Source organism: Melanostigma gelatinosum (assembly GCF_949748355.1).
Source record: "Melanostigma gelatinosum genome assembly, chromosome: 9".
Lineage (NCBI taxonomy): Eukaryota > Metazoa > Chordata > Actinopteri > Perciformes > Zoarcidae > Melanostigma > Melanostigma gelatinosum.
The window spans coordinates 11,272,774-11,294,138 of NC_136642.1; the positions used below are offsets into that span (position 1 = coordinate 11,272,774).

Consider the following 21,365-nt stretch of genomic DNA (forward strand, 5'->3'; position numbering starts at 1 on the left):
CTATCACGTGAACTGAAGACTGTGAACCGCCGCCAGGTGGCGCTTGGCCATAAAAGCAGGACGCAGACTGATAAGTGTCTCGTTCAAGGTTTTTTTTGTTTTTAGACGCTTACAAAGCCTGTAACACGTCTTTTCAACATGTTTTTGTGCAAATTGTGACATCTGTGTCAAAATAAACTTTAAAACTTTTTTTCTCCCACTTTACCCATCTCTGTCACACATAAAGACATTAACTAAGTGGCAGATAATACCTTTGCATTACTAAATAATGCTTTTCAGATTCTCATAGAGATTCATTCGATTCAAGACAGAACTACTTGCAATTAAAGACTGCATGTTGAATATTCAATAAAGTTCTTTTTTTTACTTTATTCAACATTTTATTATCAAAGTTACACACATGCATCATAATTTACAGACATTATGGGTATGGACATTTGTATATTTATGTATTTCTAGGACACTGGTATTTGTGTGTGTGTGAGTTAAGTAACTTCATAGGAAGGAACTAATTCTGTCCAACATCGATGGATTTCTGTTGCTCAAAAATATGAGTTCTTTCTTTCCATCTTCTGTTCGACCTGATGACAGGAAAAATAATTTAAAGTCACTGAAAAAGCATTACTTTAAATGCATTTTCTTTATTTTTTGAAATAACAGTATCACCGCTCACTCTGTGGATGCTGCAGCCACTGGCGGTCCATGAAATAGAGGTAACAGCTCTCAAACTCCTTCTCGCTGTAGTTGGGCACCGACACCGGGATGAGCGGGTCCATGGTGTCAAACCCCCTCTGATGAGCCAAACACAGACAGGAAGTCAGCATACGAGACATCAAACATCGCTTTAAAAGCCGTGTTCAGGAAAGAACGTCTAAAGACTTTTAAGATTAAATTAATCTCCAATTTACACATGAATCAGAAAATACGGACAAGTATATCATCATATATAATGCACCACAGGCCCTGTTACTAAGTCAAGCAAATTGAGATATTTATAATTATTTAATTTAAATGCAGAGTTGAGAAATATGCATAATAATGCATCTTTTTTTGGAGGGGTAAGACAACAATGTTTTATGACCCCACAATTGAGCTTATGAAATGCAGACATGTAAAAATACGGCCGCTATAAATAATATTTCAGCCCACTGCAACAACACTGGTATCACACTGCAAACAGGTACAGCTTTTGGCATAAAACGGTAGACGGGATCGGGACAGTATTGACATTCAATGATGATTAAGTTTCTGTTCAAGAATGCTCCGTTGACAAAAGTAATCTGTACACTGGTGGATTTACAGGCTGTTTTGTTGCTCGACAGGCAACAAAAAGATGAGCTGCTCGCCACAAATATCAACAAATCATAACCATTCCGTTGTGGGTATCACTTTATTTAAATCTGAAAAACGTCTTCAGCACTAGTTCTGAGGATTGCCCTGACCCTGTACGGAGGCCAGGTTTGCAAATTCCCGACTAATGAATGAAGTTAGAAAAGAGAAGGAAAGACTAATCTGCTGTCAGAGCTCGAGGACAATTGCTACAGATTATTAAGTACAATAAAATGATCTCTGACCTCTCCCAGCAGCTCTTGAGGCAAGTAGGAAGATTTCGAAGTGTAGAGAGACCCCGTCTGAGACAGAGTGGTGATGATGGCGCCTCCAGTCTGAGAGAAAAAGAGTGAATGTCATAAAGAAATCTGAGATGCAATATTCTCATGCATCTGTGGTCATCTCCTTTAGTGCGTTCTTCTTACCCAGCTGTTCATCATCAGCTTTTTCAGGTTATAAACCAAAGTGAGCTGATCTGGATCTACCTGATGACAGTAAGAAAGAGAGACACGTAAGCCGACAGAGACGCATGAAGACAAAAAATGAGAAGTGACACGTTTGTTGATGCGTTTCCTCACAGCACTCTTATCCTCCTTCTTGATGGTGGATCTTCCCCACAGGGCGTTGACACCATCCACAGCCACGGCCAGGCGGAAGTCTGACTCTGGTTGCCCGCTTTGCGTCCTCAGCTCCTTCATCACCGCCCCCACCACATCACTGCTGCTCTTCACGCGAGATATACCCTACAGCAGAAGAAACATCCATCAGATGCCCGAGGACAATCTCTTTAAAGCGACTAAATGGCAACTCCGCCGATTTAACACATCAAAGTCTGCTTACAGGTCTTGAAGAGTATACCATTACAACCCCAATTGTGGGTAATGTAAAATCTTTTTATTGCATTTTACTCTTTTGATATAGTATCAACAAACAACTTTGTAGGTCAAAATCTGAGCCACTGAGTTATGGTCGAAGCGAACAGTAATTTCATGCTCCGTTTCTTTGGATACAGATGCAGGAGGTTAGAAACTGGTTTGATTTTGTTTGTCTCATAATGTGCTGTCAGAAGGCTAGCTATTAATATCAGATCTAATTAAAGCCCACAACAAGCTCACAGCAACACCAGCGGTGTTGAAAAACGTGTTTTTCTTATTAAGGAGCAAATTGATTGAATTGAAAGAGGTGAAAAATCCCCCGACTGAACATAACTGTCCTGCTCTTTTCCGCCTTTGTCAGTGAGTGTGGTGCAAACATATTGTGCTGATCCATCCTCGTGCTCATTGGCTATTGATCACCACTAAGCAGCACAGTCACGGTGAAAGATGAAACTTTAATGACCCCCAGTGGGGAAATCGGTAGATGAAGGAAAGGACAGGTAACAAAAAGAAAAGAATTGATGAGAAGGTCTCGGAGGGTGAGATAAAACCGCATCTCAAATAAACACACATAAATAATCTGTGAGAAAACTCACCTGATCCACCAGCTGCCCGAGTGGACTTCCGTCCTCAGTGAACTCTCTCTTTGTCCATGAATAGCGCTGCTTTGTCTTTATCTGGAAGAGAAACCACAGTGTAATTGACCATGTTCATGGTCTGGGTCCTCATTTCTATTCATGCACCAGGTGTCAGATGTTTTTCATTTGCCTCATGACACAAATTACATCTATTAATATTTCAACACTCCTTTCTCCATGCTAAAGAGCACGAAAGTACTCCAACATGCTCCATCCTCAGTACATTCAAATGTAAAATCCCTCAAATAATAAACCTCAAACCATATCATGCTGTTATATAGCTACTCTGTCATGCAAAGACACTGTGCTACGAACGCTGCCTTTAAGAGCGCTGCATAAGGGGAAATGCAGGTGGTGTCATAAACCAGTTTAATTATGTAGATCAGCATGTGACCGAAACCGCTGTGAAGATGCTGTCAAGGCTCATTCGAGGTTTATAAATGCCGACATGCTTGTTAATAATGTGACAAATGATGTAATACTCCACAAGCCTTTATTTTGATGATAAGTACTCAAGTTCATATTGTAAAATTGCAGCCGATATAAATATCATCTGATGCCAGATGTTTATAAAAAGGAAAGATCTCTACCTTTGAGAGGAAGCGCTCATTGGTGATTCTGAAGTTGCGTAACCATTCGGTGGCTTGTAATGGCTGATCAAAGCGAGAGGTGTTGTAAGAGGAGGGCAGCAGCTCTTTGCAGTTCTTCACCCAGAGGTGAGCTGTATTAGAAAGAAAAAAAACAGAGAAGTAGGTCACCCTTTGTGCAGCGGTAGCAGCCAGGCCCTCGTGTGATTGTGTTTGTCTCACCATCAGGAACATGCAGCACCAACCATCCCTGTGTGTAGCAGAAGTGGAGTGTGTGACAGAGAGACATCGTCTTCCCACTGCCCTTCAAGCCATCTGAACAACTTGATAAGGTTAACAACGGCGTTTATCAGAAGCACCAAGAGTATATATTTGTCTGCGTGTGTGGTTGTGAGGACGTGTTGCAAAGGATACAGAATACATATCGTAGAGGAGGTTTGCTGTAGTCTGCTTTCTTCAGGTAAGAGATGACTTCTAGAGACGGCTGCCTCACCATCATACAGGCTTCATTAAACGTCTTCGCCTAAAAGACACATTTGTCAGCATTGGTACATTTAACCAAAAACAATAGATCAAGCCACAAAATACTATCTATGAGCCAGTACGTTTTAAAATAATGCGGATGCTGTCACACACATGAGCACATACCTGTTGTTGATAGCGCCGAGGGAGACCGTGAGGGAACAGAGTGCGGATGTGTGCAGAGGGCAGCGTGTAATACTGTCCCATTTGTTTCTCTGAATGACACGCCTGGAAAGAGCCAAAATACGTGAGATCAACAGCTAAAATCATGCAAATGTATAGACAACTTGCTGCTATGAATATAAATCTGCAGCAACTAGGCAGCTGTGCTCCGTTCTTCCCTGCTTGATAGCTTGATGAAGACATTTGCACTGCTTGAGTGAGATTTGCTTACTGGATCATTCTCCTGCGTTCTGAAAACTGAGAACTGCTCAGGCTCCACAGCCACAGCCTCGTGCTGCTGCCCACATCCACTGGTATGAAGGGACCTTACATGCGTTACCTGCAAAAAATAATTATAGAATGAATACTCAGAGAAACCAGAACAACGATCGAAACAGAACACATGGTACTGTAATGATACACATTAAAACAGATATAAACCTAATAAATCAATGTACAGTACAACACATTAATACACCGATAGAAAGCCTTCAACAAAAACTGAGCCCAGTTAAAACAGCTTGTACGTAAACTTGTACTGTAATCATGACTTGGATATCTAGAGGGCATTTATTACATGAAAGGATTTACTCGAATATTGTGATAAAATGAAGATCATACAGGTAATGCTTTCTGTCCTCCTCTGGGACTGACTGGAAGCATCCAGTGTCTACAACCTAAGGTTGGATGCTGAATCCTAACTGAGCACAGATACATCTAAGCTCTGTTTTTATTAATTAACCATTCTTAGTGAGATATACAGCTCTCGATTTTAACAACAATTTACTTTGCTTGATATTCCTTTTGAACATTTTTAAAACAATATAAATGTATAAATATATATATTTTTTAAGTGTTACATTCCTAAAGCTACTTGGTATTGGTTGGCATGTAAATTGACCGACTGTCAATCACTACATACTGTACATTTTGGGAACATGTAATGCACACGCTTCAAAAAAAACAATACAGGTGTTTTGCTCCAGTTTTCTTCCTGCATCCTAGCTTTATCAACAGAGATATCCAAAATATTTTTTTTAATTGATTATTCTTCATAGACTGTGCAGGTTATGTGTCTGCAGCTTCTCCAAAAGTACTCAAACCTACTGTTTAAATGGACCTTACCGTTTGCCGTAGTCTGAAGGACAGTCTGTGGAGCGCCATGATCTGAAACATAGAGGACGAAACGAGTTTAAGTTATATTTCAGGGGTCGCAAGTGCCACTGAAGCAATAGTATGTAAAAACCCAGCAATGTCCTTTAACCTTGCGTAAACACTTAACGTTAACGTTAGCTGACAGTTAGCTGTGGTCCCCAGCCGGCATGTCACTTACAGGCAACATTAGCAATGTTAGCGAACGTTATTTTAGCGCAGAAAGCTGTTTACCTGCGATTCAGTTCAGATTCAGTTACGACGATTTCGGTTAAGGTCATCTATTGGTAAACTTTCCCCGAAGTGGATTAAGGAGAGGGTAAACTGCACACCTCCAGGCGAAGTCAATGTGCCAGATCTCTCATGGAGACCGCCACCATGCACCTCAGAGCCGGAAGTGACGTTGAACCATCGCAAATCTTTCTAGCCAATGAGAAGGCGCGGGCCAGGCGACAACAACTGAAGAAAATGGAGTTTGTCAGACTTTGACACATTTTACCTGCAATAATAATGAATGCTGTAAGAGTTATGATAGCTGTAAACACACAGCGGAGGAGTCCAATACATAATTAACTGTTTGGAGAAGGACAGTGCTCTTTTTAAGCACTAAACACAACTCTCTTGATAGGATTTATAAGAGCTGTTGGCAACGTTTGTCTTTTGAACCAAATAGGCCTCCAGTATTTTTAACTTTATAATATCCTTGAACCAATATCTGTAGTCACTCTAGGGAGATTAAAATAAAAGTCACAAGTCCCTTTTACAAAGTGTGAATGCATGATGAAAAACAAATGTTTTCCATCCAGCTTTTACCTGCCTTAACTCCTTATTCTTTTATTTTCTTAAGCCTCGATTTGCTTATTGTTGGAATTCTGTTAAGCATTCCAACTGTTGTTCTTCGAATCTTTATTCAACTTCTATTTCTTCCGTCGCACCTCTTCTTCTCCTTCATTTTTTAAGCTACAGAAACCATTCAACTATCAAAAATGTTCATCTCTTTCACCAGAGGCAGGGGTGTCAAACTCATTTCCACTCCACGTAATTGAATGCATTTCTAATTTGCTCTCCAATTTTGCATCATTACCTTATCCCGAAGCTCTGTCTTGTTGAAAGACCCTAGTTTTAAAAAACGTTATTGTGATATTGTCCTTATGTACATATTCTTAAATAAAACTGTGTTTTTCATTGTAACTACCCAAAACTATTATACATACAGCAATCCCTCTTAAAATGGTGGTTGTTTACTGGGTACAGGTGAAATTCTGTCTGTCGTTGCATTGACTGCAGGAGGAACAAGGGGCCAATATGGGCCCAAAAGCTCATGCTTGTCATCTGGCTTATAAACAACAAACCAACAAGTGTTATTTGCTACTACTACTTTAGTACTATGTAGTATTGTAACAACGAATAATAAACAGTAATAATAATGTAATTTTCATACAATGATTTTTACAATCATCGTTATTATTAATGTTAATGCAATTCTAGATTACATTATTTTATGTTCATACAAAAAAATTACGTAAAATCTGTAGTAGAAATATGTTTTGTTGTAGCTGTTATTTTGTGTTATTCCACTGAGTGGAGGAAAACATTGCTTGTATGGATCAATATGTTTCAGAGATGATAAACAGCTCTCACATATGAACTTTTTAATAAGTGCCTCTCTCTCTCCTCTCCTACTACAGTAAACTGAATCCCGTTACACTCCAGTGACACAACTTTTGAGCTGCTCCCTTAATTCTTAACACCAGCCTACTTTCGACAAGTCGTCGCCATTTTATTAAACGTCTAAATAGCCCTCCCCAATCGCCTATTATGAACCGTATTGAGATCCTGTGCTCTATTCGCCGTTTTATCCCCTCCTCTGGCCACACGAAAATGGCCACGCAATTGCATTCCCGCACATCCACCAACCCCTCTGCGCTGTCACCGCCCGTAACCCCGCACACACACGAGGTGCTGCAGCCCTTCGTCCCCCGTCATACTGACACGTTAACAGCTCGTGTGAGCACAATCTGATCCATTATTACTGGCGGGGAGCGATGTAACTTTCCCCGAGAGAAGTGGGCAGAAATCAGATCCAGTGTAACCAGTCCGCCACCTAGCTGCGGAGACGCGCCGACGAAGATCTGTCGACTGTATGAAAATGAAAACACCCGCGCCAATGTTGTTGCACAGTACGCTCTGCGCTCCGATGAGACTGAAACTCGGTTTAAGGAGGTGTTTTAACCTCCGCTGGCTTCAGTTATGTAATCAAAGCAACATCTAATGCACCAAAAAGCTCCGGATTGCTGTTGGTGTGGAGGGGAAAGCAGGACAGCAACACCTTAACCTCATGCCTAAACGCAGTTGGCTCCGGGACGCGCTCTCGGGTAAGTAGCCTACGTAGCCGTATCACAGATTTTCATGGCAGTCTGTATTAATGTGTGCAGGCCTGTCATCACCAGCGAGCCCACAGCACTGTAGGGTTATCGATAATGTTGTGCATCCGCGGTGCGCTAATTATATCCCTTGTTGCTGAGTATGTTTCTCCCTCTGTTCTCCGTGCGCGGTGATATTTCTTATTTCAATGTTGCTGACACCAGCAGGGCTGGCAGAGGATAGATAGAAGAGGGGGAAAAAGGTGGCTCGGGGACTAATCCACATCACAAACACTACAGCAAGCACATTAGGACGCTACGTAGCAACCCCACTTCCACGTTGAGTTTCAATTTGTGTATGTTTTTGGACGCTTAAATTTGTGTTTCATATCGTATTACGGACATAAGAGTGACGACAACAACAACACGTGCATGTGTGTATCATTTTTAAGTGCGACAGCATCAGGCGGAGAGTGTTTTTCAGAGGTGCGCAAAGTCATTCTGGAGAAGGAAGCCCCTGTGGACGTCCTCAGTAAACCGGGGATAGGTTGCTCCAGTGCGGTAACACCCCCACTGCCCATACTGTATCTACAGTAGCAACATCAGACAACATACGCAGCTGCGACCTGCATGGTACACAATGTAGGCCTACGACCAGCACACTTATAATACACGAACTAGAAGAAAGTGTGTGTGTGTGTGTGAGGAGGGGGGGGGGGGGACTCACGTGAGAAACTTCCATGTGTATGTGGAGTGGAGTGAGGCTTCACGGTTCAGTATTTTAAGATGCCATCACAGCAGGACTTCTGTACTGTTGTCAGGCAGAGGATAATGGTGTTGTAGTTATTGATGATAACACCGTCATGGGATGGTGATTATGGCTGTAAATATGGTGGGGTGGGCCATTATCATGATTTAATCGTCGCCTCAGCGCTGCCGAGGAACCCACACTGACTGCAGTGTCAAGTCCACCCATCATCCTGTCACTGGAAATAGCTTCTGCTCTAATGTTGGAATAATTTTGAGTTATGTTTGAGAGGTATAGCTCGGGAGTATAAAAAGCTATTAGTATGCACTTTGACTGATGTCGAATGGGCTTGCCCTTTTAAGTTTGAAAACCTGCCACTCTTATTCTCTTCTAGCCACTTTGCAAAACAGGATTGCAACCCATATCAAGCTCCTCCTCATGCCCGTATCCTCTTCTTTATGCGGTCAGGCCTCTGGCCTAGAGGTCATGATGAAAGCGGCAGAGGACCACTGTCCATCTCTGTGCTCATTTCATTCGATTGTAAGGAGGTTTGGCATCGGAAATGCTTTCCAAAACTGTTACATAACAGCAGTTACTGGAACAGATGTTGATTTGAGCTCCGTATGATTCGAGGAAAGGGTTTGGGTGTGGAGGGACCAAGAGTCAGGAGAGATAGCCCACTGAGCTCTTAAATGAAAACATTGTCTGATATGCTCTTGTAAGTTTAAGCGGGGCAGTTCAGTGCGTTATGAGACAAATGAGCTATTTCATAAGAGGCTCTCAGGAGAGAGCTGCAAAAATGGTTGGCTGGGTGTGTTTTAATAGAAAATGGATGAGCGTCTCCCTTAATGAGAGAGTATAATGAAGGAAGCATGACAGAAGATGGTGCTTCCCTTCGATATGTTAAAAAATCGGCTGAACACCGTGTGAGCGAGAGTGAACGTTTTTTCTGGTGGGGAGAATGTTATTTTAGGGTGTGTTACTTGCTGTAATGTCACATTAAAAGTCAATTTACAATGGGGTCAATGAAAAGCTTACTTGACTTCGAGGAAGCAATGGGAGGAGGAGGAATTTGCACTCCTTTCCAAAAATAAGTTTTACCCTTTCCTACGGATTTGTGTTACCACGACTGAAAAGGGGAGGAGGGGAATGGTCGGACCGTGAATGGAAGGATTTAGGTAGGAGAGGAGGAAAAGAACGAAGTGGAGGAGGAAATATGGTTCTGATTAACATGGGTACAGTGTATGAGTTGACCATTTTACTGTGTGGTCTACAGAGAGAGAGAGAGAGAGAGAGAGAGAGAGAGAGAGAGAGAGAGAAAGAGAGGGAGAGGATGGGACTAATAGAGAATGCATGCAAAAGCTTTCTGCCAAACATGAAAAGCGGAGTTTCGGAGAGAAAAGAAAGTACACTAGAGGGAAGGGTGGGAGGAGAAGTGCTTGTGGGAGTAGCTGAGAACAGAAGGCGCAAAGACAGTGGGGGGAGGAGGGGAGGAGGCTGGATCAAGTGTTTGAATTAGTCAGGAGCTGATTGATTGATATATTGATTTGGGAAGAGGAGGCAGAGTTAGGCTTAGAACATCAGTAAAAGTGGAGATGTTGAGAGAGTGTTTGCTGTCTTTCAGAGCTGCTGTTATATTTACAGATTGTTTGAGAAAACCTGCTGAGCTGTTTTTGAGGAATGTGAGTGGGTCTTTCTTCCAGTTAGTGCCGACATTCTGGGAATCGGTGGCGCTGATTGGCCCCCAGGGGGATGAGATTTGTAGTTTCTGTATGATGAGATCATCTCTGTGGACACAGACTTTAGCATCTCTCTACAGCTGCCTGCAGGAACGGGACTTTCCCCTCAATTCCTGGACTGCTGCTTCTCAGCATCTGAGCTCACTGAAATGACTAATCACTGGCCTCACTATCTTTCTGTCTGTGTCTGTCTGTCGTTTCTCTCCCTCTTTCTCTGTCTCAAATTTACTCCACCTCAGTTCAAGCCTAAAGGACAAGAGAGACCCCTTCCTTTGCTGGATGACGGAGAGCAACTGTACTTGGACTATTACAGGATATTCTTTTGGAAATCTCCTGACCTACACCTACATTCTGCTCTTTGCTCTTGATCCCAACAACCCCACTGGGGTAATTTAATAGTGTTATACTGGAAGCTCCACAGCATCCTGCCTCTCTCCCCTGACTTCTCTGATGGACCAGAGAGTGAAGGGGGGGACCCCTACAACCACAAACTCCACTCTGGACCCCACCTCTGCATCTGAAGACTCTGAAGTGGCAGAGAAAAAGAAGAGGGGTGAGGGGGAGAAAGGAGATGTAGGGGAAAAGAAGGAGGAGAAAAGAGGAGCATTGAAAAAGAGAGAAGGAGACAAGGGGGCAGTGCTGGAGTTGCTCATCGAGGGACGCTGTGGAAGCGCAGGGCAGCAACAGCTTCAGATCTCTGGCAGAGAGACCAGCTGCCCTGAGGGGAATGTACGTCTCCGGATTGGACTCCAGGCCAAACGCACCAAGAAACCGCCCAAGATCTTGGAGAGCTACGTCTGCAAGCCCACCGTCAGGACCTATCAGAGACAAGCCAGGGGCGGACTACTAAGGGGGAACGGAGAAGGAGGACCGCAGAACAAAACCAGCTCCACTCCAGACGAGCCAACCAGAGATCAACGTTCAGGCTTGGATTCTGTCCAGACCACATCCAAACAAACTGCATCTGCCGCCTCACCACCACTTGCATCATCGTCATCATCATCATCATCATCATCATCATCATCATCGCAGCCACTGTCATCATCATCAACAGCTTCCACGACAGCGTCAGTCACTGCCATACCCAGCCAAGGGACCAAGTCTGCCAAACAGGTAAGTTAAGGACAAGGCTACACACACACACACACACACACACACACACACACACACACACACACACACACACACACACACACACACACACACACAAACATGCTTACATGGTGCAAAATCGCGCAGCTTTGTGCTGATCTGTAATGAGGTCAAATTGGCTATTGTTTCAATCCTGAAACCTAAGCAGCCCATTTAAATAAACCGACCTATAAATAGGACAACAGCACGGCAACCACTTGGAGCTATTGCAGACATTGGTCCATCAGTCCCTATGACAATGCCCCAAGGGGACGCTTATTGCTTTAGCTGCAAAAACGCCACTCAAGCTGCAGCATACCAAAATGACAGGACAAGTACGAAATGTCAGGCCTTCTCATCTGTATTAGTGGCAATTTATAGCTACCAATAGCACAGCTTTCTCTCTCTCTTTCTGTCTCTGCATGGCTCTCTATATCTGTCCCTCCCTTCTATTTTTACATCCCCTCTTTTCTCTACCTGCTCTAATTTATCTTTCTCTCCCCTTCAGTCCCTGTCCCACTCCCTTCCTCTCTGTTTCTCTGCCTTTGTATTTCTCCTTTCTGTGTCAGCCCCATTCCTGTTTCCATCACCTCACTGTCTCCATCTCTTCAGTTTGCCCTCTTTTCTCTGCCTGATTGAGTCATTTTGTCCTCACTCTCTCGTTTAATGGGCAGGCAAAAACAAAAGCATTTCAGTTGTTGTCTCTTCCCCATTGTCCTTCCCTCTTGTCCTTACAAACTAGTGGATGTCACAGCCATTGTTGTCGATGACAGAGATTCCGTGTTTGCACTCCCCAGGTTCCTATCAAACTGGCCGATAAGACAGAGGTGAATTCAAATGGCTCATCTGAGAAAGTGAAGAAAGAGAAGCTTCCCAGTGTCTCTGCAGGACACAAACCCTGCTCGCCTACAACTGACCAGGCAGCTTCAATTACTCCTTCCACCGCATGCATCCAAGCCCCATCTTCATCGGAAACCAGGAATGAAGGGAAGACCTCCAAAAAACATAATGGTTTGGTTCAGACAGCAAAACAGAAGGGATTATCTAATGGGAAAGGCTCTGTCGACATCCTTGGCACTTCCATCTCGCAGAAAAGCAAAGTTGGAAAACACAGCAGTTCCTCCTCTGCTTCCTCCATGGACTCCTCTGCAAGACTTCCAGCCTTCACCACCTCCCATAAAGAACTCAGCCTGTCCAATAAGAGTAGACCAGACTCTCCTTCCTCTTCTTCAGTCACCCCTAAACCACAGTCCTCCCCCACTGTGGTTCTCTCCCCTACCCAACCCCAAGATCAGGATCCTGCTATACAGGCCCCGCTAGAGAAAAAGAGAGACAAAGAGAGGAAAGCAAAGAAAGACAAGCGGAAAGATAAAAAATCAAAGAGAGATAGATTGGAGACTGAAAGACCAAAGAGTCAGACCAGAAAGGAGGAAGGCAAGAAGAAGAAGAAAAAGGGGAAAGGGAAAGATGGGAAATCAAGGCATGGCAAAGAAAAAGAGGAAGGACATAGGACTGATAATACGTGGAGGGATGAGTTAAAGACTGAAAGAGGAAAGGCAGAGAAAAAGAGGGACAAGCTTAGCCCAGACAGACAAAGACCAGAGGATAATACATTTGGCGAAACAGTTGATACTAGTAAACTAGATAAAACCTGTAAAGTTGTGAACCCAGACAGACCAGATGAGATAGACAAGATGGATGACAGTTGCAAGCCAGTTAAACAAGCTGAGCCAGCAACGGCAACAGGTGACACCAGCAAATCAAAAGAACAAGATATCTCAAGACATTCAACTGTGCCTCCAAGTCACCCCTCTTCTTCTGCTCCTCCCTCTCTGCCAACTCCCTCTGCCCGTGCCCCTGTTTCTCCCCCTTTCCTCCCCCAAGAGCAGGACAGCCGTCCGCTTAAGAAACGTAAAGCCAGGCGGCCCAGCTGGACCAAGCTGGTGCACCGGGCTCAGAGGGTGGAAAATCAGGAAGCCCCTTCAGATTCCCAACATAATCCTTTACTAAATTTCCCCCAGAACCCCAAGATGTCCCTTCCTGCCAAGGCCACTATTCATCAGACTGATGAGTCACACACAGCTCACTCTAGCTCCTTAAACAGCAGCTCCTCCCCTCTCTCTTCTGCAACCAAACCTCCATCCCCAAAGCAGAGTCATCCCACATCAGACCCTAGTGCCCCTGCTTCCAGATGCCCCATAACCCCTGCCCGAAAAAGGGGCCGGCCAAAATCCCACAGCTCTAGTTCAGATGAACCTCTCACGAGACTTTCACCAAACGCTATCCCAACGGAGGTGCCTCTTATGGTGTGTGACAGAGTTCAAAAAGCCCCTGTGCTGGAGCCAAGTCCAAAACTGCAGTGCGCCGCTCAGTCTAAATCCAGCCCCAAGAAGCGTGGCCGTCCTCCTAAGCGACCCCTCCCCGAGGACCACAGTCGCGATGCACTGAATCGCACTGACAGGAGTAAAGATTTTCACACTGCTGACAAGGGGAACAGGCAGCTAAAGATCAGGAGGCTGATTAATGAGATGAAGAAAAGAAAGAAGAGGAGACTTCACAAGGTAATGCTGTCTGGGTATGTGGGAAAGGAGGGAAGGGGAGGCCAGGCAGCAGATGGCGAGACCTCTCTGAGAATGAGTAAATCAATAGAGGCTACAACAGTACACACACTCTCAGCCTTGTCCTCCTCCTTTGGGAGCAAGTTGGGCCCTCAGATCAATGTGAGCAAGAGAGGGACCATCTACATGGGCAAGAGACGAGGACGCAAGCCTAAAGCCCAAACCGCTAACACCAACTCCCAGAACACCACACAGTCGTCCCTGTTTAACAATCCCTCTGAAACATCTCTCTTCTCATCTAACCAACCCCAGCATCCTCCCTCTCACCCATTTCCTTCTCCATCTCTCACCCACTCCAGTGGGGCCCAGAGCCCTTATAGTGAAGGCAGCCTCACAGAACCAACATCTTCCCTACTTTTTCCTCACCCTTTCTTCCTCCCTTCCCCATCATCCTCCTGTACCTCCCCCCGTCCTCCCTCCTCCTCATCCCTCTCTCCCTTTGTGAAGAAGAGTTGTCCATGTCAGGGAAGGCATCATTTCCCTTTTCACCAGTCTTCATGTAAGCTCTCCTGTCCCACCCCTCCACTGCATCACACACCAGGCTCTCCTGGCCACCTGAAAGAGGCCACCCCCTCCCCCAGGAGTGAGTCACACAGCGAGGACACGCTGCCTAGCGATAGTGGGATTGGAACGGATAACAACAGTGTTTCTGAGCGAGCGGAGATGAGGGGGCTTAGAGGCATTTTCAGGTTAGGTCAGGGGTCAGGAGTGATTCTGGGGGGTCAAAGGCACCCTTCCTCTCTTGTCGACCGTCCCTCTCCTGTCTCTTCACCCCTCTCGCTAATGCCGAGACACACAAACCCCATCACCAACTTAACTACTGTGGAGCGGCACAGAGACAGACACAGGCACAGGCGAAGGGATTACGACTGTTCCTCTTCCTGTACTTGCTTGTGCCCGTGCTCCTGCCCAGGACACAACAAGTGCAATCATTTGGACTATTACCCATGCCTTGGACACAATGCACTGAAGAGACAGAAAAATAAACATAAGAAGAAGCACCAGCAGCTGCACATGCAGGATCCAGAGTTTCTGGCCGAGCTAGAAGATGTGATCGGTCAGTTCAGCGAGGTCCACATCGGACGGCGAAGTTGGGCGAGGACAGGACTGGGACAGGGCTTTGATGCGAGTAGGAATGCTGCTGGGGGAAGGCGTCATCACTCCTCCTCCCATTCTCTCCGCTCCAACATCTTCAGGATCAATCTGAATGGCTTCTACTCTCCTCACCCTTCATCTTACTCTGCTAATCCCTCCTTCTCTCCCCAGCCTTTCTACCCTTGCCAGCCTGTGCATTGCAGCAGGAAGCCAGACAGCAGGCAATGTGGTTGCTCGTCGAAATTTCAGGAGAGCATTGAAAATATGGGCTTTTACAGCGGCTATCCCCCAGCCACGACACTTTACCACCACCTCCCCAGCTCCTACCAGCTTCCCTCACCACACCAGTACGCCCCCCATCAGTCCCATCATGCCCACTTCCTCCTCAACCCCGCCAGATTCCACAGGCGGAGGAGCAGGTTGCTGAGGGAGGGAGCTTTAGGAGGAGAGGTTGAGGGAGATATAGGAGGCAGTGGAGGAGCCCCACACCTCAGCTCAGGGTTCACATCCAGCCTCTCCTGTGGCTGTGGGAGGAGCGAACACAAACACAAACATAAACACCGGCACTGCGAACGAGACATGGATGAGGAGGAGGAGTTACACGAGGAAGAGGAGGAAGATGGAATGGAGAGAGAGGGTTTGGCTAGTTCAAAGCCACGGTCAGGGTTCATTTTGGGGCAAAGTGAAGGAGGAAGGAAAGGGGCAAGAGGAATGGGGTCCGCTGCTGCTGCCACATCATCCTCAGCAGAGAGGTTCAAACACACATCTCTCACCTCACTGGGGCTGGGTTCCTCTCACCTGTCTTCATTTGGAGGAAGCTGGGGCGGTCTGGGCCAGAGCTGGACAAAATCTGGGGGCCTTGGAGGGACAGGGTTTGGAAATACAACTCCCAGCTGGAGAGGCTTCACTGGAGAGCAACATACAGGCAGACTGATCGCATCAGACGGAGAGGACGAAGACGGGGAGGACGAGTCACACCTGTACAGGACGTCACCGTCCCCAACACACACCAACCTGTTCACATCAGCTGCGTTGGCAACAGGGGGGAGGGGACTGAGGATCGGATTGGCCGGTAGGAATCCAGGAAGTGGGGACAGGTCATGGAGGAAAGATGAGCCAGCATGGACTGAGAGGAGAGAAGCAGGTAAGGATGCATGAATGGTTTGATCAATACATCTGTGACTGAACAGACATGACTGTGCTTCTGTGTGATGGCTGTGAGGTCATGTTAGCATTAGCGCTAAAGTTGGTGCAAACACTGCAATGTTAGTATTTCTCTGGCTGTCTGTGCTGATAAATGCAACAAAAAATCTCCGTTGTTAACATGCTCGATGTGTTGTGTGAATCTAACATCAACTGTGCTTACCAATGAAATACACCAACAGCACCCAAATCATGACAGCTAGCTGTGTGAATAGGTTGTAAGCCAAGAGGCTCTTTACACTTCCGCGGTTATGACAGATTTCTTTATTTGCAGAATGTGGAGATGAGATTTTGGCACCAATAGTTTGCCCACTATAGTGACAGCATTGCTTTTTCTCTCAGGTGTTGTTGAGCCACACATCAAAGCCTGGAGGGTGTTTGAGTAGAAATCAGACTCCGTTCTTTTTATAGCCAATTTCAGACTCACGCTGCTGTGCAGGATATGTGCCTAGCCCCCCCCCCCCCCCCCCACACACACACACACATACATGTTACCACTCAGCAACCACTCTGTTGGAGTTTTTAAAAAGTGTTGTAGCAGGAGGGCAGCATCTTTATGGGAATCTTCCTGAAAATCTTTGAAATCTTCCCGGCCTGCAGCGAACCACACGCTGTTGCAGCCCAGGGCTACCCAGTGAACACTGTCATTAGTTAACCACCAGATTGGCTATTTAAAGCCTGGCCTACCCGTCACTGCTGGCCAACTGACTTGGAAAAAGGAAAGCGTGGTCAGTCTGTGAGGGACTGTGGAAAATGGATCAAAAAGATACATGACCTCAGGAGAGATTAATGAAGGAATAGCATGGAGGTCAGAGTGGGGGCAAAAATAACTTGTGAGGGGAACATTTTTTAAATAAGTGTAATACATTTGACATTGATTCATCAATTAACTAAACACACGTTTTTAAGTTCAGCACGCCAGTAAGGGCACGCTCATCCACATTTGTTCTCTGTCTGCTCAGCCTTTTGAGATTGTGTTCCACATTAACCGATCATGCAAAAACTATTTGTGTGGAAGAGTGCATACGTGTGCATGTTCACACCATAAAGTATGCATTCTGCACAGTGGGCTTTCTTGTCTTTTTTTGCTGTGAATGTGCGTACATAAATCACCTCTTAATGCATTTCCCAGAAGTGATCAGAGGTGGTCAGAGGAAATGTTGTGACTCACATAATCTGTGTCCCATCCGCATGACTCAGCCCAGACTGGGCTCACATCACACCTCCTGCTGGCTCAATCGCTGATCCACATCTGTCTCATTTCCTCTCTGCCACTTACACCCCTCCTTGCCTCTTTCCATTTCAATGACTGCAGGTTTACAAGGTGATTCAAGAAGCCGGGGGCAGCAGAAAACCGTGCCAACGCCAGACAGTGTGGCAGGAGAGGGGAAAAGAAGGCCAGGGCGGCCCAGAAAGCATCCACTGCCCTCCACTGTGTCCTCCCCCATGCACTCATCTGCAGCTCCCTCCACGTCATCACCCGACCTCTTGCCAGGACACAACAGAGATTGGAGAGAAGTGGGAGGGCCAGAGAGAGATGGAGGAGGCGACACAGTGCAGCAGGTGACAGAGTTGGAGCTGCAGGCCAGGAAGAAAAGGGGACGGAAAAGAAAACATGGTGACTCTCCTTGTCATCAGAGGTAAACACTCACCACTGTATTATAAAGTACCTGAGCTGGTTGACTTGAAAATTCAATACAACCACTCACTATTGCTTTATTAACCCACTGTTTTCAGCACTGTGTGCTAAACCAGTGCCTTTTCTCTCTTTCTCTTTTTCCTCTCTATCATTCTATCTCTCTCTTCATGCTTTCCTTTTAGTGTCGCTGAGGATAAACCCGAGTGTGACACCCCCCCTGAATGTTTTAGCCCATTAGATGTCGACCAGGCTCCCTCTCAACCAGTAACCATCCAAAGAGAGGAGAAAGCAGATGGGCCTCCCAGGAAGAAGTTTCTGAGGGCGGGTCTTTACTCTGATGATTACAAAACTACAGAGTAAGTTGACAGAATTCATAAACAAACGATTACAACATTTTTTCAATCTTTTTTGTTTGTTTATGTTTTTAATGTTTTTAAGTCTCTTTCCTAGCCCGCCCTCCCAAGCCCGGCAGTTGTGCAAAGAGAGTATGGATTACTCACCGGGGGAGCATGAATACAGCCTTTTACCTGCTCCCATAAATGTTGGTAAGTATTTAATAAAATTCCAAAAGCTGCTGTAGTTTGTTGTAGCTGCGATTGTTCATCCTAATTGTCTTTGTGTCCTCCAGGGAAGTACCTTAGGCTGAAGAAGATTCATTTCCAGTTACCTTATGATGTTATGTGCCTGTGGCAGAACAATCAGGTACAGTGGAGCCCCACAACTCAGAATCAGGAAGTTAGACGGGCAACCTGAAGCATCATTGAAGATAAGAGTGTTACAAGGGGATTTGTGGAGTGTCATGAATGTGCGTGTAATTCTGATGTTGTGTTGTCACAGCTTCAAAAGCAGCCTACTGTCCCCCTGAAGAGGAAGCGGCATTACTGTGAGTTGCCAGTAATCAATGTGTTGTCTTCAAGTTCAGTAGATGGGTCAAATCAAGGCTCTCATACAGTGTCTTACTCTGTATCTCTCACTCAGGCCGGCTGAAGGAAAGGCTTGTATCCTCTCATCGGACATCGGTGAGTTCATGTGGCTTGGGGTTGTTCACTCCAGTGAAGAACGCAGATTTAATAAGTGTTAAACTTACAAGCGTCCCTCCATTTTATTTTAATTTTACAGGAGAGCTCTAGCGACATTACCAGCTTGTTTCCGCACCTCGACATGGAGCCTTTGACCAGCAGTGAGCGGTACGGAAAGAACGCCGCGATTAACATAGACACAGTAAACTATTACTGAATTCATGTCAGTGAGCTAATGTGTCTTCCTTGTGTGCCGGGCCAGGAGCTTTGTGGTGAAACACCACGTGTTCCTTGTGAGGAACTGGGAGCTCGTGAGAGACAGACAGATCCGACTGAGGACAGAGAGGGAGAGAGACGCAGAGGGAGAGGAGCAGAACTCACGACGCCTGTCCTGTGATGGAGCCACTGAAGACGACAGCCACATCAAGTCAGGTCCATGAAGCAAGTGTGTGTGTTAGTTTTTGTTCCTGTAGGTGTTTGTGTATGCATACGTGTATGTGGTTGAACTCTATACATTTTCATTTCAACATCTGTATAGATTTCTTCTTATGTCCCGTGTTCTGTCTTTTACTTAATGTGTGCATGTGTGTGCGTGTGCTCTGCTTACAGCCCGTCGTCCTCATATTTGGCCTGTCTTTCCATATCATACTCAGCAGCACAAACTAAGTGGTTTTCCAACCACAGAATCTCAGCCTGCAGAAATGTTTCCCCATTTCTGTCATCCAGCGCTGGTGTCCAAGAACCCAGCAGACATCAACTTTCCCCATTAGCAGTGAAACCACATCGTTACCATCAAAGATTCCCTGACTGATAGGAATCAAGGGGAAATAAGGACACACGCATAATTACAGATATATCTGTAAAATGAATTATGCGCTGTTGTCATTCCCTCCTACAACGCCTTCACTAACATACAGAATACTGTTTGAACTCTGACCCTCAGATCAGCAAGTGGGGGTGGAGGTGACGGTTATCAGCAGTGACCCCCACCATCAGAGTCAGGACACCTCCAGCTCGCTCACTGCCAGCCCCTGTGTGAGTGAAACACCACCCACCTACGAAAAAAAACAAGTCTTTTCTTTGAAGAATGCATGTTTCCACAACGATGAAAATCTGCTTTTGCAATTAGTTGTGCATACTTGTTCACCACAGCCCACCAAAACCCAGAACAGACAAGAGGAGGAGGGAGAGGAAGAAAAACGAGGGGAAGAAGAGGTCTGCAGCAGAGAACAGAGGAGGAAACGGCTGAATGATATACTTTTGACCCTGCAGCATTCATGAGCTAACAATAAGAGGTAGGTAGAGCATCAGATACAGAAACAGGAGGGACTCGGAGACGTATACGCATTGTCTCGTTGATATTGTCCTGCCTTTACGTAGGTGGGACCACTCTGAGAAAGGGACCAGGCCCACCACCGGACAGATGGACAGCAACTGATGTCACAACACTGCTATTAACAGTAGTAGTGCCGCGGAGAACAAGCGAGAAAAAGAAGAAGCGAGATGGATAATTATAGCAGCTGAAAAATGCAAGAAAGACATCTCACACACTGACAGATGAGTGTGGTGAACCTAGCGCTCTGAAGGGCATCACACCAAGGATGAAACCATGGAAACACATCTTTTGTCCAAGCGGCGACGGATGAGACAAACTGTCCCGGATGAAAGAAATAAAAGAAACAGACCAGCTGAAATTAATTTGCACTAGTGCTGGATGAGCAAGCACACTAAAGACTGTTTGTATGTATGCTGAGTGAACACAATATAAACACACGCACACACACACACACACACACACACACACACATACACTTTGATTGCTCTTACTTAGGCACCTTAAGCAAAGACAGACATCAGTCCGAGTCTGAAAGTGGACATATATGGTATTTAGCATTTCAGCTCGGAAGTTTCCAAGAGACGAGAAGCTCAGGAGCTGCCCGGGGATACAGAAATGTAGCCTGGGCCCTAAGTAGGTCAAAATTGAACCCTCATTTACTCATTAAGCTTTCAAAGTCACATTGCACCTTTGGGAAATGACACAAAGAGAAATGAACCAGTTGAAAGCTGTTGAGACAGTGGTAGGGGTTTTTACTTCACTTTACCAAGACTATGTCTGCTATTTACCAGTGAATAGGGAGGGGAGGGGGGGGGGGGGGGGGGCTTTGTGATAGGAATTTTGGCATCGCTGCAAGAGAATTTCAAATGAGGTTTTAAGAAAGAACTTATTTTTGGAGAAAGAAAAGACAGCTTGAGCACTGTCTGCTTAAGAGATGGGCAAAATATATTCATGATAGGAATGTTTATTGTTGACTATTTTCAGTATTGCTTCCTGGGGAAGGGAGAGAGAGAGAGGGGTAAAAAGGGTTTGTTTACTTCAGACTGCCTTTGAGAATGTTTTTGCTCCAGAGCATTGACAATCAGAATGTCCTGGGGGGAAGAGGGGAGACAAAACTAGAATTGATTTGCCCCAAATGCTCTGTAGAAGTGCCATGTTGTCTTGTGTACGTACCTAAGCGAACTCATGCAGTCTTTAAAAGCAATATCT

At 45.5% G+C, this 21,365-nt stretch overlaps 2 protein-coding genes across 9 annotated transcripts; one reads left to right on the forward strand and one right to left on the reverse strand.

Annotated features, from left to right (window-relative positions):
• Positions 1-382: 382 nt before the first annotated feature.
• dap3 (death associated protein 3) lies at positions 383-5,650 on the reverse strand (the record flags this gene model as incomplete). 3 transcript variants are annotated; one of them, XM_079275008.1, is made up of 13 exons in its annotated part: positions 383-581; positions 674-791; positions 1,575-1,664; positions 1,755-1,814; positions 1,908-2,072; positions 2,801-2,881; positions 3,433-3,563; positions 3,652-3,744; positions 3,844-3,952; positions 4,078-4,179; positions 4,346-4,453; positions 5,239-5,280; positions 5,500-5,650. In XM_079275008.1, 12 exons carry the CDS (start codon positions 5,275-5,277, stop codon positions 496-498), a joined length of 1,182 nt encoding a protein of 393 aa, XP_079131134.1. In that variant the 3' UTR covers positions 383-495. The 3 variants fall into 3 exon arrangements, with proteins under 3 accessions (XP_079131134.1, XP_079131135.1, XP_079131133.1); XM_079275009.1 differs by having other exon boundaries at positions 5,598-5,631; XM_079275007.1 differs by lacking the exon at positions 5,500-5,650 and having other exon boundaries at positions 5,239-5,289.
• Positions 5,651-7,554: 1,904 nt separating this feature from the next.
• LOC306782554 (uncharacterized protein) lies at positions 7,555-20,340 on the forward strand. Of its 6 annotated transcripts, none has more exons than XM_079275969.1 (14): positions 7,555-7,640; positions 10,355-11,228; positions 12,044-16,103; positions 17,478-17,802; positions 17,984-18,157; positions 18,240-18,346; positions 18,430-18,503; positions 18,639-18,684; positions 18,780-18,820; positions 18,921-18,988; positions 19,083-19,252; positions 19,764-19,855; positions 19,973-20,115; positions 20,201-20,340. In XM_079275969.1, the coding sequence occupies exons 2-13, from the start codon at positions 10,566-10,568 to the stop codon at positions 20,099-20,101; spliced, it is 5,949 nt and encodes a 1,982-aa protein (XP_079132095.1). In that variant the 5' UTR covers positions 7,555-7,640; positions 10,355-10,565; the 3' UTR covers positions 20,102-20,115; positions 20,201-20,340. The 6 variants fall into 6 exon arrangements, 5 of the variants coding, with proteins under 5 accessions (XP_079132095.1, XP_079132096.1, XP_079132098.1 ...); XM_079275970.1 differs by having other exon boundaries at positions 18,252-18,346; XR_013772276.1 differs by lacking the exon at positions 20,201-20,340 and having other exon boundaries at positions 19,083-19,265; positions 19,973-20,001.
• Positions 20,341-21,365: the final 1,025 nt, after the last annotated feature.